The 20,176-nt window shown below is 41.7% G+C and overlaps 1 protein-coding gene across 11 annotated transcripts in view; it reads left to right on the plus strand.

The window, feature by feature from the left end:
- Nucleotides 1-13,632, plus strand: part of baz2ba (bromodomain adjacent to zinc finger domain, 2Ba) — a 267,052-nt gene extending 253,420 nt beyond the window's left edge. For all 11 annotated transcript variants that reach the window (XM_078228289.1, XM_078228297.1, XM_078228290.1 and 8 more), the window contains 3 exons: nucleotides 5,097-5,368; nucleotides 11,644-11,787; nucleotides 11,906-13,632. In XM_078228289.1, the coding sequence (XP_078084415.1) occupies nucleotides 5,097-5,368; nucleotides 11,644-11,787; nucleotides 11,906-12,059 (570 nt within the window). In that variant the 3' untranslated portion in view covers nucleotides 12,060-13,632. The remainder of the gene's footprint in view (nucleotides 1-5,096; nucleotides 5,369-11,643; nucleotides 11,788-11,905) is intronic.
- The last annotated feature ends 6,544 nt before the right edge of the window (nucleotides 13,633-20,176 follow it).

A 20,176-nucleotide genomic window follows, 5' to 3' on the forward strand; every position in this document is an offset into this window, starting at 1 on the left:
GACTAGACTCGCAATTTCCCTGGTCATCCACAGTTCCTGAATCCTGCCTTTCCTGTCCTTCCTTTTCACAGGCACAAGGTTATCCTGCACTCTGATCAATTGCTCCTTAAAAGACTTACACATGCCAAATGTGAATTTACCCTCAAACAGCCTCTCCCAAACAACAGCCTCCAAATCCTGCCTAACCCGGTTGTAGTTAATTTAGCAAATTTACTTAATTTAGCACCTTAACCCTAGGACAACACTTGTCCTTTTCCATGAGTATCTGAAAACTTGCAGAATTGTGGCCACTGTTCGCCACATGTTCCCCCACTGCAACTTTGATGAGTTGGGCTCATTCCCTAGTACCAGATTCAGTATAGCCCCTCTCTAGTCGGGCTATCTACATATTGTTCCAAAAAACCTTCCTGGACACACTTAACAAATTCCTCACCATCCGGACCCCTAACCCTAAGAGATTTCCAGTCAATACAAGGAAAATTGAAGTCTCCCACTACAACAACCCTATTATTTCTACATCTGTCCAAAATCTGCTTACATTTCCATTCTTCAACTTCCCACGGGCTGTTGGGAGGCCTGTAGTACACACCCATCAGAGTGACTGCCCCCTTCCTGCCCACAGTGTCTTGTTACATGATTCTTCCAAGATGTCTTCCCTCTTTGCAGCTGTAATAAGTTCCCTAACCAGTATTGCAACTCCCCCACCTTTTTTGCCTTCCCCTCTGTCTCGCCTAAAATACCTATACCTCAGAACATTCAGCTGCCAGTCCTGTCGCACTTTTAACCAAGTCACCGTTACCGCAATCACATTCAAGTTCCACGCATGAATTAAGGCTCTAAGTTCATCTGTCTTGCATGTTATACTCCTTGCATTGAAGCAGATGCACTTCAGACCTCCAGGCCCACAGAGTTCGACCTCTCCCAGTCTGCTCCTCTTCTTAGCTAGCCTGACCTTGATCGCATGCTCATCCCCAGTCTCTACACTTGCTGACCTACTGTCCTGATTCCCACCCCCCGCCACACTCATTTAAACCCACCCAAACCACAGTAGCAAACTTCCCAGCCAGGATATTGGTGCCCCTCCAGTTCAGGTGTAACCCGTCCTCCTTCTACAGGCTCCACCTTTCCTGGAAAACATCCCAATGATCCACAAAGCTGAAGCCCATCCTCCTGCACCAGTTCTTCAGCCATGTGTTCAGCTGCATTATCTCCCTGTTCTGAGCCTCACTAGCACGTGGCATGGGGAGTAATCCTGAGATTACTACCCTGGAGGTCCTGCTTTTTAATCTTCGACCTAACTCCATAAATTGCCATTGCAGGACGTCACTACTCCTTCTATCTATGTCATTCATGCCAATGTGGACAATGACATCCCTCTGATTTCCCTCGCATTTTAGGATGCTTTGAACCCGCTCAAAGACATCCAGGACCCTGCCACCAGGGAGGCAAACTACCATCCTGGAGCCCCTTTCGCGGCCACAGAAGTGCCTATCTGTGCTCCTGTACCTAGTGGCAGTGAATCCCCACCACTATTGCTTTGCTATGCTTTGTGTCCCCCTCCGTGCAGCAGGGCTAGCCGTGGTGCCTTGGCTCTGGCCCCTGCTACTGCTGTCCCAGATGGATCTTCCTCCTCATCAGTATCCAAAATGGCATACTTGTTAGATAGGGGGGCAGCCATAGGGAACCCCTGCACTGGCTGCCTACCCGTCTGGTGGTCACCCATCTATCTTCCTACACCTTGGGTGTCACCACATCTCAGTAGCTATTATCTATAACGATTTCAGCTAATTGTGTGCTCCTCAGTTCTTCCAGCTGCTTCTCTAACTGATCCATGCATTCGGTGAGCATTTGCAACTGGATGCACTTCTCACAGATGTAGTCCTCAGGGACACTTGAAGTGGCCATGATATCCCACATCTCACAGGAGTGGCACACAACCCCGCCAATTGACGTGTCTCTCCCTCTATTGGTTGCAGATTAAAAACTAAATACTAGTTAGGCACTTAAAAATTACTGCTGCAATTCTCCCCCTAATAAATATCAAGTCTTGCTTGCTACCCTCTAGTAAGTATGGGGAAAAAAACTCTTATCTTACAAAATGTAGCTCAGATTCTACTCCTGTGAACCTGGGAACGAATGGGTTAAGGACTCAGGGTCACCTGATTTATAAAGAACCAATCAGGAGCCTCTCTTTTGAAAGTCTGTCATCCGCAGGAAGTAATCCTGAAGGTTCTCCTGGTGCTGCTGAAAATGGGGTTCCGATTCGGGTCTCGTGCGCTGTTCCTCTCAACTAGACCTGCTGGAAAAGATTAGGCCGCGAGCCCGCCTCGAGTTCTATTTATACACTTACCGTCCTCAGTTTCCGCCTCCCGGGTGCCGATTCGGGTCTCGCGGGCTGCTCCTCTCAGCTAGGCCTCCTTGTTTTTACTTTGCTTGTCCTCCTTATTTGGTTGGAGGAGGGAGGGAAATACTAATGTAGTGTCTCGGGTTTAACCGCTCCTTGACACGAGTTCTTCGGCTACTCACAGTACAGTCAAGGTGACTGTACAACATACGTTTAAATCTAAAACACAGAATGGCTGCCTTCTGTATCAAAAGGACGCATCGCTATTGGACAGAGAAATTCCCTTGCCTTGTCTGGTAAAAGATCTGCAAATTTGAAATGATTTACTGGATTATCTTTGGTTTGGTTAATCCTAAATTAGTCTGTTTGCTTCCCAACTGCTTTGATAAACAATACTAGTTGGGCTTTTCAAAATAAGAACATTCTACGTAGATTGGGCAACTTAGGCAGTTAAACGATCGCATTGAGATATTACTTGTGAGATATTGAGCAAAACTAAATCACCTCTTCGTGTAGTACTGAATAGATACTTAGTATTTTTGATAATCTTTTGATTCTGCTTCTGGTGGTCATGAGATGCTAGAGGAACAAATTAGTTGGGCCCTTTTGTTGATCTTTATAGTTTACACAAAGAGGTTGTGCAATTCAGTTAAATTAATAGTCAAAGCCAACAATTGCTAACCTGGAATACGAGTTCAGTCCGAAGTGAACTTTCAGTAGATTATATTGACTGCTTCAAGTTTTTTAATACCTGTTGTAAACCTTGCTGACATTTGTTATTTTGGTGAGGTATGAATATTTGGTGAGGGAGGAGCATATTGCAGGGAAGCCCTATAATAATGTAGGGCATGGAAAATCAGGAAATGAGAGATTGCCAGTGAGAATCTTGTTTCCCAACTCCTCTTGTTTTTTGTGCTGATGGCTAACATCAGTTGAGCCAGTTGAACTGAAAATCTCATTATTAATGCACCAGTTGACTTGCAATTTGTAGTGAGGAAAAGCTACCCTGTGAATTGTGGATTCCATGGCCTGTTGCATCATTATTTTGTGTAAATGGCATCTTGTGCTTAAACCTCCCATTAAGTTACTGTATTTGCACATTAACTGTGCATTAAACTTGCTACAGAAAGTTAAATCTAGTAACTACCGGTGTAAGTACCCTTTTAATAACATGATCATTAGTAATGTCTGTTAATCGACCTCATGCCTAGAAAGTGAACAAGAATGAGTGTGGAGTCTCATTCCTTCAGCTTGCGAATTGCTTTAGGAGATTTAAAAATGTACTTTTTTTCTAACTCTTTCCTTGTTTCTCTTTGTTTCCCTCACAATCCAGTCTATGGTTCCCTCTATTTCTCTTTCTGCATTGAATTAATTGATTGAATGAATCCATTCTAATTCACCCTCGTTCTCATTCCTTAGTTTATTTCTGAGGAAGAAGATACACTATATTTGTGCTGTTGCTCACCAAGGTCTCAGGTTCCCCATTGCCCCTGTTGCACTGCTTCAAATGCATTTCTCACAACTTTGTGGACAATGCTTTTAAAGCCTAAATGTACAGAAACAAGTCTAACTGTAAATTCTGGCCCAGTAGCGTGTCATTTTTCTCAAGGCAACTATGCCCTTGTTCTTGTGATGCCCTTGTTCTTGTGGTGCCCTTATTCATGACCTTGAGCTACCCCACATGATGCCACCAGGAAATACCCTGTAAATGCCATTATTAATGCAAGTATTTTTGCATTTTTAAATTGCTGTCTTCATATCATGAAATTTTGGACATTTGGACAGAATTTATAATTTTACTACAGTGTGTTCAGTCTTAAGAACATAAGAAATAAGAGCAGGAGAAGACTATATAGTCTGTTGAGCCTGCTCCACCATGCAATATGTTCCCCTGCCCCCATTGTGGTAGATAGATAGTGTCCTTGACTTTGCCTGTCCCATTTTCTGCAGCTTTACCCTTACCCCTTCCTCCCAAAAACATGATAAGGGTTCCCACACTACTCATCAATCATCCTCCAGGACCAGCATTCAACAGATCATCCACCATTATTTCCAATGCCTCCAACATGATTCTACCAAACACATCCTCCTCCCTGCACTCCCTTTCATAATTTGGCAGGGACCCTTGTTGATTTTGGGCTTCAACTCCACTTTTCTGCCCACTCACCATGTCCCTTGATTCCCTGAGAGACCAAAAGTCTGTCTATCTCACCCTTAAATATATTCAGTGATGGCAAATCCACAATCCTCTGGGCTAGAGAATTCCAAAGATTCACAATCCTTTGAATGAATACACTTCTCTTCATCGCAATCTTTCCTCGTAAAACAACCCCATGTTATTATTGTTGTACCTTATCAAGTGTCTTACTGAAGTCCAAGTATGTTACATTTACTATTTGATTTATCTCACTAAGTTCTCCACTAACTTATCCTTGATTAAATGAATCTAGAGGTTTCATTGGTACCAGTGAAGTAACAGTCCCTGAACACTGATATTAAATATGGTGACATTGAGTATTGGTAAATTTTTGACTCCTGCGTTACTGAATGCAGTGCAGGTAATTTTCAGAATACATACTTAAATGGATGGAATTTCCATTATGTGCTGGCAGAGGGCAAGCTTCCTCATTGATTGTATGTAGTCTGATTCTTAAAAGTTTGATCACAAAATTATGCATTGTAAAATTCTAGGGTGAAAATTTGTGATTTTTACTAATCTAATTTCTCTCTGTCCAATATTTCCTTTTGGTAGGCAAGTGGTCAGTCTCCACGGAGTAAAAAATTCCTAAATCGTCCAAGGAAAAATTTTGAACAGAAGAAGGGCAGGAGATTATCTGGAGCTGGTGTTAGTGATGAAGAGGAGACAGCTAGTACAAGTAGTACCCCAAAGAAGGGAGGTAAAGAGTCCAAAAAACGAAAAGTGGATGACAGCCCATCTGTGAACTCACCCAGGCTAGAGGGACCGTCACCTACCAAGAAGTGGAAAACTATAAAAGATAGTAGCAAGGATTTGTCTATGTGCAGGTATGAATTGAACTTTCAAATCTTTAGATATGTTTAATATGAATAGCAAACTTCATCTGTTATTAACTGAAGCAATTCTCTGACAAAGCAGAGGTGCTGCAATCACTGGGGTGTATGATGGAAGAGAAAAGGCATCAGTGATGCAGACCATCTGTCAGCCAATTGCGGATTCCCATCCCAAACTCCATTCTCCGATGTGCTGATATTCCCATCCTACATGACCAGCCCAGCTGAGAAAAAATGGTTAGAATCTGAATTTGTTAATGTCTGTGTGAAGGTCAGAAGGCTATAAAGTGCCTAGTGAAACCAAGAGGTGCTATTCCTCCATATTTTGTTGTTCCAATGAAGCCAATGTGGAAGGCCAAGGAAAGAAAGGTGAGAGAGGGAATTAAAGTGTCAGGTAGTCTGAAGCTCAAAGTCATACTTTTGGGAGGAATGAAGCTGTTCAGCTAAGTAATTATTTACTCTACATTTGATCTCCCCAGTGTACAGCAGGCCACTTCATGAACACAACAAATACAGTATATTCGTTTGAAAGAAATTCAAGTAAATCTCCATTTAACATGGAATCAGTTTTTCTAAATTTATTATTAGTGTCACAAGTAGGCTTACATTAACACAGTAATTAAGTTACTGTGAAAATCTCCTAGTTGCCACACTCCGGCACCTGTTCGGTACAATGAAGGTGAATTTAGCATGGCCAGTCCACCTAACATTAGCACATCTTTCGGACTATGGGAGGAAACAGGAGCACCCGGAGGAAACCCACACAGGGAGAAGGTGCAGACTCCGTACTGACCGTGACCCAAGCTGGGAATTGAGCCCAGGTCCCTGGCGCTGTGAGGTAGCAGTGCTAACCACTGTGGCACGGTAGCACAGTGGTTAGCACAGTTGCCTCGCAGCGTCAGAGACCTGGATTCAATTCCCAGTTTGGGCCACTGTCTGTGCAGAGTCTGCACGTTCTCCCATGTCTGCTTGTTTCCTCCAGGTACTACGGTTTCCTCCCATAGTCCGGAAGATGTGCTGGTGTTAGGTGGACTGGCCATGCTAAATTCACCTTCATTGTACCCGAACAGGCGCCGGAGTGTGGCAACTAGGGGATTTTCACAGTAACTTCATTGCAGTGTTAATGTAAGCCTACTTGTGACACTAATAAATTAACTTTAACAGTATTTTGGGTGCCAAGTGATGCTATTGAAGCAGCGGAAACAGCAGATGTAGCAGCTCCTGTTGTGGACCAGTATTCACTGGAGCAAGGAATGGTCCCTGCCAAATTATGAAATGAGTGCAGGGGGCAGGATGTGTTTGGTAGAGTTATGTTGGAGGTAGTGGAAGTGATGGTGGATGATCTGTTGAATGTGAAGACTGATTTTGGAGGATGGTTGATGGGTAGTGTGGGAACCCTTATTATGGTTCTGGGAGGAAGGAGTAAAGGTAAAGCTACAGAAAATGGGACAGACACAGTCAAGGACTCTATCTATCTATCTATCTGTCACAGTGGAGGCAGTGGAACAGGTGGGGAGAATACTCATTTCAGAAGCACCGATGTGGAGGTGGCACCTTTAGAGCAGGTTACTGGAGAAACTGAAAGAAGAGAATGGAACACTCTCAGGAGGTTGGGTGGGAAGAAATATAATCAAGGTTGCTGTGGAAGTTGGTCGGTTTTGTGGAGCACAGTGAAGAGTCTGTGACTGACCCTATTAAAGTAAGGGAGAGGAATGGAAGTTGGAAGTTTTAAAAAAATCTTCATTAGCTTACGTAATAACAAAATGCAGCTCAGATGCAGTCATCATTGTATTGGAAGGAGAGATCAAGGAAGGGGATCTGAGCTTCACTGGAACAAAGAATTTGCAAATGAACAGCACGGTGATCTTGGAGGGTGATTTAGGTTTAGACGGTTTGAAATTGCTTATTTAAAAGGAGCTGGTTGGGGCCAAACAATTGGAATTGATTAAAGTGACAACATCAGAAGGTTTGTCGATGTATGTGGATAGGGGTTGGACAACAAAGAAAAAATAGAGTGAGGTAAGCAAAAATAAGATCTGTGGGGTAGGAGTGCTGACATGATAAGTCTTCCGGAACAGTATTGTGTTTGTATCTGGGGGAAGACTTAGAATTTAAGAACAACAGTAGGCTATTCAACTCCTCGAGCAAGTGGGCTTGTCCATCCTTTTCACTGCAGGGGGAGGGCGGGACACACATTTCCATTATTTTCTCATTCAAGGGGCAGATGATGAAATTTCTGAAAGATAAGGTTTGACAAAACATTAAACATGAATTTTTAAAAAAGGTTGAGCTATAAGGAAAATAATGAACTTGCTCAGCAAAAATAAAACAATGTCAAAGCAGTAAATTGATAAGTTTTCAAAACATGACCATTGGAATGTGAAAGTATCAGTGTGCATGTGTCCGACACAGACCCAGGCTCGGTGAGCTCAGTCACTCACCCAGAGGATAAAGATATGTGTTGGTGTGTTTTTTTATTCATTATACGGGACGTGAGCATCGCTGGCTGGGCCAGCATTTATTTCCCGTCCCCAATTGCCCTCCATTTCAGAGGGCATTTGAGAGTCAACCACATTGCTGGGATCTGGAGTCACATGTAGGCCAGACCAGGTAAGGACAGCAGATTTCCTTCCCTAAAGGGCATTAGTGGGTTTTTATGATAATTGGCAATGATTTTATGGTTATCATTAGACTTCTAAGTCTGTTTTTAGTGAATTCAAATTTCACCATCTGCCGTGGTGAACTCAACTCACTGCCTAACAGCAGCAAACACAGGTATGGAACGGCCTGTTGGAGGAACAGCTCCGTTCAGAATTTTCCACTCCACTTGCACGTCTTACTGGCATGTTGAAAACTGGATCTGTGGGCCGCAGTAGAAAAGCTTCTCAAGCTGCAGGTTGGACAAACCTGTGCTCGAGCCTATTTCACTGTTCATTTGGATTGTGCTTGATCTGTACCTCAAGTTCATTTACCTGTCTTTGTTCCATATTCCTTTGACATCCTTATCTATCAAAGATATTAACATTGAAAATTTCAGTTGGCCCAAAATGCATTTGTTTAGCACCTAAAATGTAGCAAAACATCTTGAGGTGCTTCACACGAGTGTTGAACAAAATTGACACCAGCCCACAAAAGGGGACATTAGGGCAAGTGCCCAAAAATTTGGTCAAAGAGCCAAGTTTTACCGGATGACTTAAAGGAGGAAGAAGAGCTAGGGAGGTGGAGCTGTTTAGGGAGGGAATTCCAGAGCTTGGGGTCTAGGATGCAGTCTTCAGGGAAGCAGTTTCCAGAGCTACACTTTTTAAGTGATAAAGTGTTTTTTGATTTCAGTCCTAAATGATCTAGCTCTAATTTTAAGATTGTTTCCTTTTGTTCTGGAATCCTGATCTGGAGGAAATAATTTCTCTGTATTGCTGAAATGATGTGGAGATGCCGGCATTGGACTGGGGTAAACACAATAAGAAGTCTCACAACACCAGGTTAAAGTCCAACAGGTTTATTTGGTAGCAAAAGCCACTAGCTTTCGGAACGCTGCTCCTTCATCAGGTGAGTGGAATTTCAGTTCACAAACAGGGCATATAAAGACACAAACTCAATTTACAAAATAATGGTTGGAATGCGAGTGATCTTCAGGTAAGCGTTCTCCAAGGCGGCCTTCACGATACACGACAAAGCAGAGTCACTGAGCAGAGACTGATAGCCAAGTTCCGCACACATGAGGACGGCCTTAAACGGGATCTTGGGTTCATGTCACACCATCTGTAACCCCCACGACTTGCCTGGGCTTGCAATATCTCACTAACTGTCCTGGCTGGAGACAATACACATCTCTTTAACCTGTGCTTAACCCTCTCTCCACTCACATTGTCTGTACCTTTAACACTTGATTACCTGTAAAGACTCGCATTCCAACCATTATTTTGTAAATTGAGTTTGTGTCTCTGTATGCCCTGTTTGTGGACAGAACTCCCACTCACCTGACGAAGGGGCAGCAAAGCAAGCGCTCCGAAAGCTAGTGGCTTTTGCTACCAAATAAACCTGTTGGACTTTAACCTGGTGTTAAACTTCTTACTGTGTATTGCTGAATCCATTCATAATTTTAAAACACTTTGTATCATTCTAGAACTTTCTAAACTCTTGGTAATACAAGCCAATTTATGCAGTGCGTCTTTCTAAGCCCTGCAATCATTCTGATGAATCTGTACTGTACCCTTTCCTGTGGTTCAGTGCCCTAAATTGAATGCAGTATTTCAGATACAATTTAACCAAGTCCAGGAAATATTACTTTTTCACTTTGGAATTTAAGTCCCTTTGTGATAAAAGCTAACATGCCGTTAGACTTTCTGACCACTTTTTGTACCTATTTACTAGCTATAGTGATTCGTGTACATGGACGTCAAATCCCTTTATTCCCCCACAGCTCTTAGGCTAGAATTTTATGTTCCCCCCATCGGCGGGTTTTTGGGGATGGGTGCTGAAATTGTAGGGACGGGATTCCCTCTGGGTTCCTACCTGCCCCGGCCTTACAGTGATTTAATGTTCGGGCAGGCAAGGCCACGGCTGGGAAGCCTATCCTTGCGCCAATTGAGGGCATAAGTGGCCACTTAAGGGCCGTTTCCTGCCCAACCTCAATTTTTAGGCTGGCAGGTGCATTGAAATTCCATGGGAAAACCAGAAAATAAAGAAAGGTGGAGCTTGGGCTGGAAGAATGAGGGTGCTTCCATCAGAAGCCCCCCTCTCACACCCTTCCTTAAGATCTGGTGACCTGGAGCTCCCTTCATCCCTGGCGCAACCACCTCACCCCCGGCCTGCCCTATCCTTACACTTCTGGGTCTCCAGTTCCCAGGACTTGGTCTTGGGCAGCTAAATTTCAGCCAATCAGATTAGCTGGCAGCTCTCCAAGGCGTGCTTCCTGCCGAGTGAGGGATATAAATCCAGTCAACATAAATTTGAATTTGCAGTGGGGCAGCCAGAGTTTCCACCATCCTAAGAATTCAGGCCCTTGTCCAGTGGTTCCCAACCCAGTGTGTCATGGAGATGCCATGGGAAAGGACAGGCAACTGGAACTACTGGAGAGATGTTTCAAAGGGATGATGTTAAATGATCGACCTCTATGCTTTCTGATTCTATGATTACCTGATCTTCACAAATCCACACAGATACTTCTGCCATACTCCGTCAGATTGTATCTGACAGGTTCATATAACCTCCCAATAGTTGATAATTTTTTGCTTTTTGTCTCAAGATATGAAGCAACATATGCAATTTTCCAAAACAAATGCAAGATTATTGAATCTAAAGAGCATTTAGAAAATTATGATGAATGCATCTGTAATCTCATCACCTATTTCTTTTAATATCCTAAGGTGGAAAGCAGCAGGTCCTGGAGATTTGTATATCTTAAATCCTGTTATTTTCTGTACTTTTTTTAAAAACTTGTTGAATCTATTATGTTTATACCCTTGTCCTATTTATACCGCTGCTGCTTTGTCCTCTTCCTCCGTGGTGGAAATATTGTACAAAGTAAACTGAATAAGCCTTTGATTTTCTTATTATCTATTTAAATCACCAGCATCCACCTTTAATTGATTCACATTCGCTTGACCACTTTTTCTCAATATATTTGTAAAAGCTTTTGCTGTTAGCTTTGATATCTCTTGCAAGATTTCCACAGTTCCTTTTTGCATCACTTATTTTCTTTGTATCTTGTTTTGTATTTCTAGCTTTTCCCAGTTATTCCATTTTTTCTTGTATTTGTCTGAGCCTTTTTGACGTAATATTATCTTTTATATTATTTGTTGACCATGGTTTAATTAACTACATAAGTGGAACTTTCAGGGATTGGAACTGATTTGGCATCATACCAGATGTTTTGTGAATACTTCTCACTGTTTGCAAATTTATTTATAACAGCTAATCACAGTTTGCTGCATTATTTATTGCTCATCTCTGAGAAGGTTCCCTCAAATTTAAAACCTTGGGTTCTAACTCTCCCTGCTGCCTCTCAAATGTAATATCAAATTCGATTTGGAAGATGCTGCCTTTACTGTCAGATTGCGAACTAGTTATGTTTTATTACTCATCACTGGCACCAATATGGTCTTTTCCCTTGCTAATTCTAAACACATTGGTGCAGAAAACGGTCTTGAATATATTCTCAACATTCATTGCATTTATCACTTGACTGCATTTCCCAGTCTGACATAATTCTAGGCTTTGTTGTGTCAACTCCTTATTGAAGTTAAGGAACATTACTTTCTTTTAAACAGCATTATGTTATCAGAGCTGGAAACTCATGAGGACGCTTGGCCCTTCTTGCTCCCTGTGAACTCCAAACTGGTACCGGGATACAGAAAGGTTATAAAGAAACCCATGGACTTTTCTACTATCAGAGAAAAACTCAGCAATGGACTGTAAGTGTCTATATTTTTTCATCAACTTTTTCATCATTATCTTTAAAATATTCTAAGTAATATAGAATTATCTTCCTTTGGCGATAATACTAATTCCTAAATACACTTTCTTTCCTAGATACCCTAATACTGAAATATTTGCTGTGGATGCAAGACTAGTTTTTGACAACTGTGAAACATTTAATGAAGATGATTCAGATATAGGCAGAGCTGGTCACAACATGAGGAGATTTTTTGAGAAGCGATGGGCTGAGCTTTTTAAGGGAAGCTAAAGCAATCAAAATACAAATGAAAGTATAAAGACATTGGGACCAGCAGCCTGAAATACTGGTATCTTCATATCAATGGGGAAGTGCAAGATAATTTGCACAAAACAACAGATACTTCACATCACTTCTTAAAATGTGGAAATGCCAGCCAAGGATTATTCTAGAAAAGAAGGTTCGCTCCTTTGGAAACCGTAGTTCTTGAACTATGGAAATGTTTTACGGACAGCTTCGGTAGAACAGGGAAGCACACCCAAAGAGTTCAGTGGCATGGGGTGGTCCTAGTGCAATAGCAACCAATATTTCAAAACGCACTGAATTAATATACAACCACCAGAGCTGTAATGGGGGACTGGAAATCCTCTCCCCTTTGTAAAAAAAAATACATGGAAGTAAATGGAAAAAATCTTGAATTTTTTTTGTAGCTTATATTTTAGTGAATGTATTTAATTTTTGTTAATTTATGAATAAAATGTCAAGTCTTCATTTTCTATGAAAAGGAAGAGGCAGCAAAATTGCTTTAAATCTTCAAGGAAATAAAACAACGAATGTTTTTGAATAATAAAACAAAGCCAATTGATAACTGTTTACACTGTTCTGTCCAAGAAGGGCACTGGAGAACCTGATGTTACTGTAGACAATAAATTTATAGATCTGCTTATCAATGCACCACCTACTTAGTCTCAAAATGAATTCGCGAACAGTGGATCAACAAAGAAACATCTGTATATAATTGTTCATTAATGTTAATATTAATTAAGTCTTGTTCAAATATGTATGATGTGTACATATTGTTTGCAGGCATTGAATATTGTTATGCCTTAGAATAACCGTAGCATTTTATTTTAGTCTTAAAATGATTATACGTATATGGCTTGTACATATCCTCTACAAACACTGTGGAGTCTCCTAAAGTTGGGTAGTGCCTGCCTTTAAAACAGGGTGTAGGGGATATTAGGTTTTCCATTTTCTATTTTGTTATATAATTTTTGAGCCACTGTGGTCTCAAATTCCAATATAATCATTTGTATCCATACAATAAATTACAATTTCCTATACACAGTATTTTTCATAATGCATTTCCCTCCATCTGCCTTGCCACGGAACCTGGTACACAATGGCTCTTTGTGACCGCTGTGTTTAACCATTGTGTTTAACTACTGTGAGTTGCAGTGGCCTGTTGGAGGCAGCTCAGATCAGAAATTTTTGTACCTGAGTCAAAGTACTTGAAGTTATTTTATTTAAATATGTTGTGAAAAAAGGGTAGTTTTCTTTCTTAGGAATATTATTTTTCACTAGTATGTGTGGCACGGACATAATAAAAGGGTGTTTTCCAATTCTATTTTCTATTTGTTTTGATTTCTACAATCTATATACATTTGAGCTGTTCTATTTTCCATTACTGTGTCAGTTGTGAATAATTCTGTAAATTTAACGTTCCATTTGGATCTGGTATTCTAAGTTGTATATGAAAATGTTTTTAGTCTGTTTTAGCTGCTAAGGAATTATACCATGGATTATTAGAATGGTTTGCTCAAACTGATACTTGCTAAAGTAAAATTGAACTATTTTAACAGCTGTTAAATGAGCTTTATTGAATGTGGTCCACTTTGACAGACGGTCACTAACTTTTTTTTGACATTAGAAATTTATCACTAAAATTTGGGATAATTACTGAAAACATTGAAATTCTAATCAATGCTTAAATATTGGAAGAACCCAGAAAAGAAATGTGTTAAAGCTGGGAATAATGGCATACATGCACATATAGTAATGCATTTTACTGTAGTTTTTCAAAATACTAGTAGATCTTGAGTGATGCTCATTCATTTTCTAAGACAAGGATGGGGAATGAAGCAGAAGAAGAGGAATATCTGGGCCAAATGGAAGTTGGAGTGGAAAGTCAAAGTAAGAGCTTGTATTTGTGAAGTGTTTTGCATGACCTTCAGACATTCCAAGGTGCTTTATAGCCAATGAACTATGTTTTGAACTCATTAAGAACTAGAGGCCATAATAAAATTAGAGTTAGGTCATTTAGGAGTGAAATCAGCAAACACTTTTTCAGACAAAGGATAGTAAATATTTGGACTTTTTCCCCCCCAAGAGGCTGTGGATGCTAGGGCAATTGGTGCTTTCAAGACTGAGAGAGATATAAAGCAAAGCTAGATAAATAGTTTTGAAGTACATATCACCCAATATCAAATTTAATAGTGGATGCAGGATGTAAGAAGGTCTGAACAGTCTATTCCTGCATTAAACCTTCCTATGAATTACAGCAGCCAATTTCTGCTCAGCGAGATTTTGGAGTGAGCAACCTCAACAATGAGATATTGCTAGCAAACTTGAAGAACTGTCCTGCTGTTCTTTGAATAATGTCATAGGATCTTTTATGTCCACCTGATAATGCAGGCGGAGCCTCAGTTTAATGTGTCATCAGCAAGATGGCACCCTTAGTACAGTATTCCATCAGTAATGATTATTTACTTAAGTCTACTCAAGAAAGGAGGGAGACATAAAGTAGAAAGCTCGAGGCCATTTAACCTAACATACAACAGTGGGAAAATGCTATAATTCATCATTAAGAAAGTAGTAGCAGGACATTTAGAAAATCATAATACAGTCAGGTAGAGTCAATCTGGTTCTGTAAAAGGTCAATTGTGTTTGACAAATTTATTAGAGTTCTTTGAGGATGTAACAAACTGGATAGATAAAGGGGAACCGGTAGGTATAATGTATTTGGATTTAGAAAACGGATTTACGAAGGTGTCACACATAAGGTTACTGCACAAGAAAAGAGCTCATGTTGGCAGTGAATGCGAAAAGAGGATTGATTGACCAACAGGAAACACAAGGTCAGGATAAGTGGGTTATTTTCAGCTCGGCAAACTAACTAGTGAAGTGTACTGAGGCTTCAACTGTTTATGATCTGTATTAATGACTTGGATGCAGGGACTGACTATTATAGACAAATTTGCTGATGATACAAAGATAGGAAAGTTAGCTGTGTGGAAGATACAAAGGGCGGGATTTTTCAGACGCGCTCACCCCAAAACCAGAAAACCCCACCTGAGGTCAATGGACCATTGCATGGTCCACATCCCGTACTCTACAATTCCCTTGGTGGGCGGGACGGGAAAATTCCCCCCCAAAAAATCTGCAAAGGTATTTCGATAGTTTAAGTGGGCAAAAATTTGGCTGATGGAATATAATGTGGAAAAATGTGAACTTGTGTACTTTGGTAGGAAGAATAGAAAACAACATATTTAAATGAAGATGGACTCCAGAATGCTGTCGTAGAGGGAGTTCTGGGTGTCTGTGTACATGAATCACAAAAGATTATCATGCAGGTACTGCAAATAATTAGGAAGGCAAATGGAATATTGGCATTTATTGCAAAGGGAATGGAATATAAAGATAGCAAAGTCTTACTACAACTGTTTAGGGCATTGTTGAGACCACACTTGCGGGGTGGGGGGAGAGAAATTTCCATCCCCGTTTTTGACAGATGGGAAAGCTGGTGGGGGCGGAGAATCCAACAGGAACAGGGGGGGGTCATGTCCAGGCAAAGCCTGGGGAGTTCCATTGGGGAGGTTCTGGGTGGGGGGGCAGGATGCGGTGTTTTCTGGGGTAGGCTTCTGTTTGGGAGGGTTGAGTTGGGCACAATGTCCCCTGGGGTGGGGGGGGGAGTAGTATCAGTTTCCATGGGGAGGATTTTTTTTTATTTTTCAGTTCAGGGGCATGTCTCTCTGTCAGGGGGCGAGGATGTTGGTGGGGTGGGGTCATTCGGAGCCCTTCCCACCAGTATGATGATGTGCGCCCCACCCCTTTTTTTTTCTAAAGTGCTTGAAAATGTGGCAGGAAAAGCAGGCAAGGACTGCCCTCCGTTTATCACCCCTAAGACACTACTTGGAAAAAAAATGATAAAATTCTGCTCCTAGAATGTTGTGTACAATTTTGGTCTCCTTACAGGAGGGATATTTGCAGTTCAAAGATTCATTAGGCTGATTCTTGGAATGAAGGAGTTAGAATCCTACAGTGCAGAAGGAGGCCATTCGGTCCATCGAGTCTGCACTGACCACAAACCCACCCAGGCCCGATCCCCGTAACCCCATGCATTTAACCTAGCTAGTCCCCTTGACACTAGGGTCAATTTAGCATGGCCAATTCACCTAACCCGCACATCTTTGGACTGTGGGAGGAACACGGAGCACCTGAAGGAAACCCACGCAGACACGGGGAGAATGTGCAAACTCCACACAGTGTCCCAAGCTGGGAATCAAACCCGAATGCCTGGCGTTGTGAGGCAGCAGTGCTAACCACTGTGCCACCATGCTGCCTCATTGTCTAATGAGGAAAGGTTAAGCACATTGGGCCAACATACATTGTGTTCAGAAGATTATGAGGTGATCTTATTGAAATATATAAGATCCTGAAGGGGGCTTGATTTATATTGTAAGGATGTTTTCCTTCATCAGGAAATCTAGAACTAGAGAACAGTTTCAAAATAAAGGTCTCCCATTTAACACAGACGGGGAATTTCTTCTCTCATAGGGATGTTAGTTTTGGAATTCTCTTTCCTCAGCGAACAGTGGAGGCAACATCATTGAATATATTCAAGGCTTAGTTTGACAGATTTTTGTTCGACAAGGGAGCCAAGAATTGTGGCGAGCAGGCAGGCAATGATTTTATTGAATGTCAGAGAAGGCTTGAGGCACGGAATGGATTACTCATGCAGCTATTTCTTATGAAGTCCTGGAGTGGGGCTTAAACGCATGACTCAACCTGAGGGAATGGAGTGTCTTGGAGTTCTTGCTTGAGGAGCTGTTTAATGAAGGAAGCTGGAAGGGAGAGCGTTTTGATAGTGGTGATCATAGTTCAATTAGATTTAGCGTGGTTATGGAACAGGATGGATCAAAAATAAAAGATTCAACTTGCAGAAAAGCCCATTTTAGTTAGCTGAGATGTAATTTGGCAAAAGTGAACTGGAAACAGCTCTTGAAAGTAAATCAGTGTTGGAACAGTGGATGATATTCAAGGCGGAGATAGAGAATTCATATTCCTACAAAGCAAAATAGTGGGACTAATACATTTTTCCCCTTACCTCCTCGATGTTAAATAGGACAAAAGGGAGATATGGCAACAAAATACTGAAAGCTCAGGATTGCAGAGGAGCATAGAATGCACATGACGAAATTAAAGGGAAATTAGGAAAACAAAGATACGGCATGAAAAAATATTGGCAAATTAAGTCAAGGAAAACCCAAAAATGTTTTATAAATGCAGAAAGACCATGAGTATAACTTGGAAGAGTGGGGCCAATTAGGGACTAAAAATGCAACTTGTGTGTTGGGGAGCAAGACATGAGCATGGTTCTTGATGAATACTTGCATCTGTCTCCACAGAAGAGAGGGGTGCTGCAGACGTTGTAGTTGAGGAGGGGCGCGAAATGTTGCAATGGAAACAACTTGGTGAGAGAGGAAATATTAAAGGGTTTAGCATCTTTGAAAGTGGATAAATCACCAGGCCTGATTGGATTGAGAACCAGATGACGTGAATTTAAAGAGAAGGATGGGGAGGGAGAGGTGGTTAGTGAGTGTTGGTAATGGAGGAAAATCATTTTCACCCACAAGGTGAAAGACTGAAAACCCCTTATTTAAACTGAATTGTGGCCATAACCCTAGCTAGCTGGGTTTCTCAAGCTTAAGGGAGGCGAGGACAGCTTTGGGGAGAAAAGTGTTTCCACCTTCCCGTGAACCTCCCCCGCTGGGTTGCCCCTTCGGTGCACCCTCAACTCCCCCACCATCCTCCACCAGGATCAACAATTGGATAGACCCCACTACCAGCAACAGTTGACTTTACTATAGTTATAGTCTGCTCTGGGGCACTCCCTGCATGATTGGAAAACAGGGTGAGGATACTATCTTAAACTACTGAATTTGTGGAGTTACAAGTCCACACTAAGTCAGGTTTTGTTGGAGTTAAACAGGACACAAAGATTTCGCAAAATTACCTATTTTTGCCAATAGTACTGACCTTTGAGTCAAAGTTCTGTGTTTAACCCAGAATGTCACAAGTCTAGGTTCACTGTTCACTGTTATGTTGGCCGATAGAAAGTCAGCATTGATTTGTTTAAGGGCAAATCATGTTTAACTAATTTGTTCGAGTTTTGATAAGCTAACAGAGGGGTGATGAGGGTGATGTGGTTGATGTGGTGTATGTGGACTTCCAAAAGATATTTGATAAAATGCCACATAACTAGCTAGTCAACAAAATTGAAGCCTATGGAAAAAAGGGACAATGAAGCATGACAAGAGAGGTATTTTAGTGACTGGAAACAGTAGTGATGAATGATTTATTTATTGATTTATTATTGTCACATATATTAGTATACAGTGAAAAGTATTGTTTTCTGCATGCTACAAAGACAAAGCATATCATACTTAGAGAAGGAGAGAGTGCAGAATGTAGTGTTATAGTCATAGCTAGGGTGTAGAGCAAGATCAACTTAATACGAGATAGGTCCATTCAAACGTCTGATGGTAGCAGGGTAGAAGCTGTTCCTGAGTCGGTTGGTACATGTCCTCAAACCTTTGTATCTTTTTCTAGACAGAAAAAGGTGGAAGAGAGTACGTACAGGGTGCATGGGGTCCTTGATTATGATGGCTGCTTTTCCGAGGCAGCGGGAAGTATAGATAAAGTCAATGGATGAGAGACTGGTTTGAGTGATAGACTGGGCTTCGTTCACGACACTTTGCAGTTTTTTGCGGTCTTAAACAGAGCAGGAGCCATACCAAGCTGTGATACAACCAGAAAGAATGCTTTCCATGGTGCATCTGTAAAAGTTGGTGAGAGTCGTAGCAGACATTCCAAATTTCCTTAGCCTCCTGAGAAAATGGAGGTGTTGATGGGCTTTCTTAACTATGGCGCCGGCATGGAGGGACCAGGGCGGTTGTTAGTGATCTGGACACCTCGAAACCTGAAGCTCTCGACCATTTTCACTTCGTCCCCATTGACGTGTTATGGAACAGGATGGATGGAACAGGGCATGTCCTCCACCTTGCTTCCTGAAGTCTATGACTATCTCCTTCGTTTTGTTGACATTGAGGGAGAGATTATTGTCGTTGCACCAGTTCACCAGATTCTCTATCTCATTCCTGTACTCTGTCTCATCATTGTTTGAGATCCAACCCACAACGGTGGTGTCGTCAGCAAACTTGAAAATCGAGTTGGAGGGGAATTTGGCCACACAGTCATGGGTATATAAGGAGCATAGTAAGGGGCTGAGGACACAACCTTATGAAGCACCGGTGTTGTGATGATCGTGGAGGAGGTGTCATTGCCTATCCTTGCTGATCGCAGTCTATGGATTGGGAAGTCTAGGATCCAGTCACAGAGGGAGGAGCCGAGCCCCAGGACATGGAGTTTGGAGATGAGTTTTGTAGGAATAATGGGTGTTGAAGGCCGAGCTGTAGTCAATAAATAGGAGTCTGACATAGGTGTCTTTGTTATCTAGGTGTTCCAGGGTTGAGTGTGGGGTCAGGGAGATGGCATCTGCTGTGGCCCTGTTGCAGGGATAGGTGAACTGAAGTGGATCTAGGCAATCTGGTAGGCTGAAATTGATTCATGCCATGATTAACTTTTCGAAGCACTTCATAATGGTGGTTGTTGGACTGGTGGACTATATATATATTATATTAGGGCCACTGCTTTTCTTGAATTTCAAAATTTGTGCTTGACACAAAACTTGGAAGTATTGTGAACCGTGAGGAGGATAGTGGCAAACTTAAAGAGAACATGTGTTGGTGAAATGAGTGGAGATATGACTGATGAAATTTAGGGCACAATTCTAAAGGGAGTGGAAGAGCAGAAGGCCTTGAGGGGGTATATGTGTACAAATCATTTTAGATCACAGGGCAGGTCAAGAAAATGTTTAATAATGCATACAGGCCTTTATAACTAGAGATGTAGAGTACAAAAGCAAGGATGCTATGCTGAACCTTTACAGGTTAGACATTAGCTGGAGCAGTGTTACCCAGATCTATAGTTCTGGGCACTGCACTTTAGAAAGTACAGAAAAGATTTATAAGAATGGTTCCAGGGATAAGTCACTTCAGTTACGAGGA

Source organism: Mustelus asterias, chromosome 14 (genome assembly GCF_964213995.1).
Source record: "Mustelus asterias chromosome 14, sMusAst1.hap1.1, whole genome shotgun sequence".
NCBI lineage: Eukaryota > Metazoa > Chordata > Chondrichthyes > Carcharhiniformes > Triakidae > Mustelus > Mustelus asterias.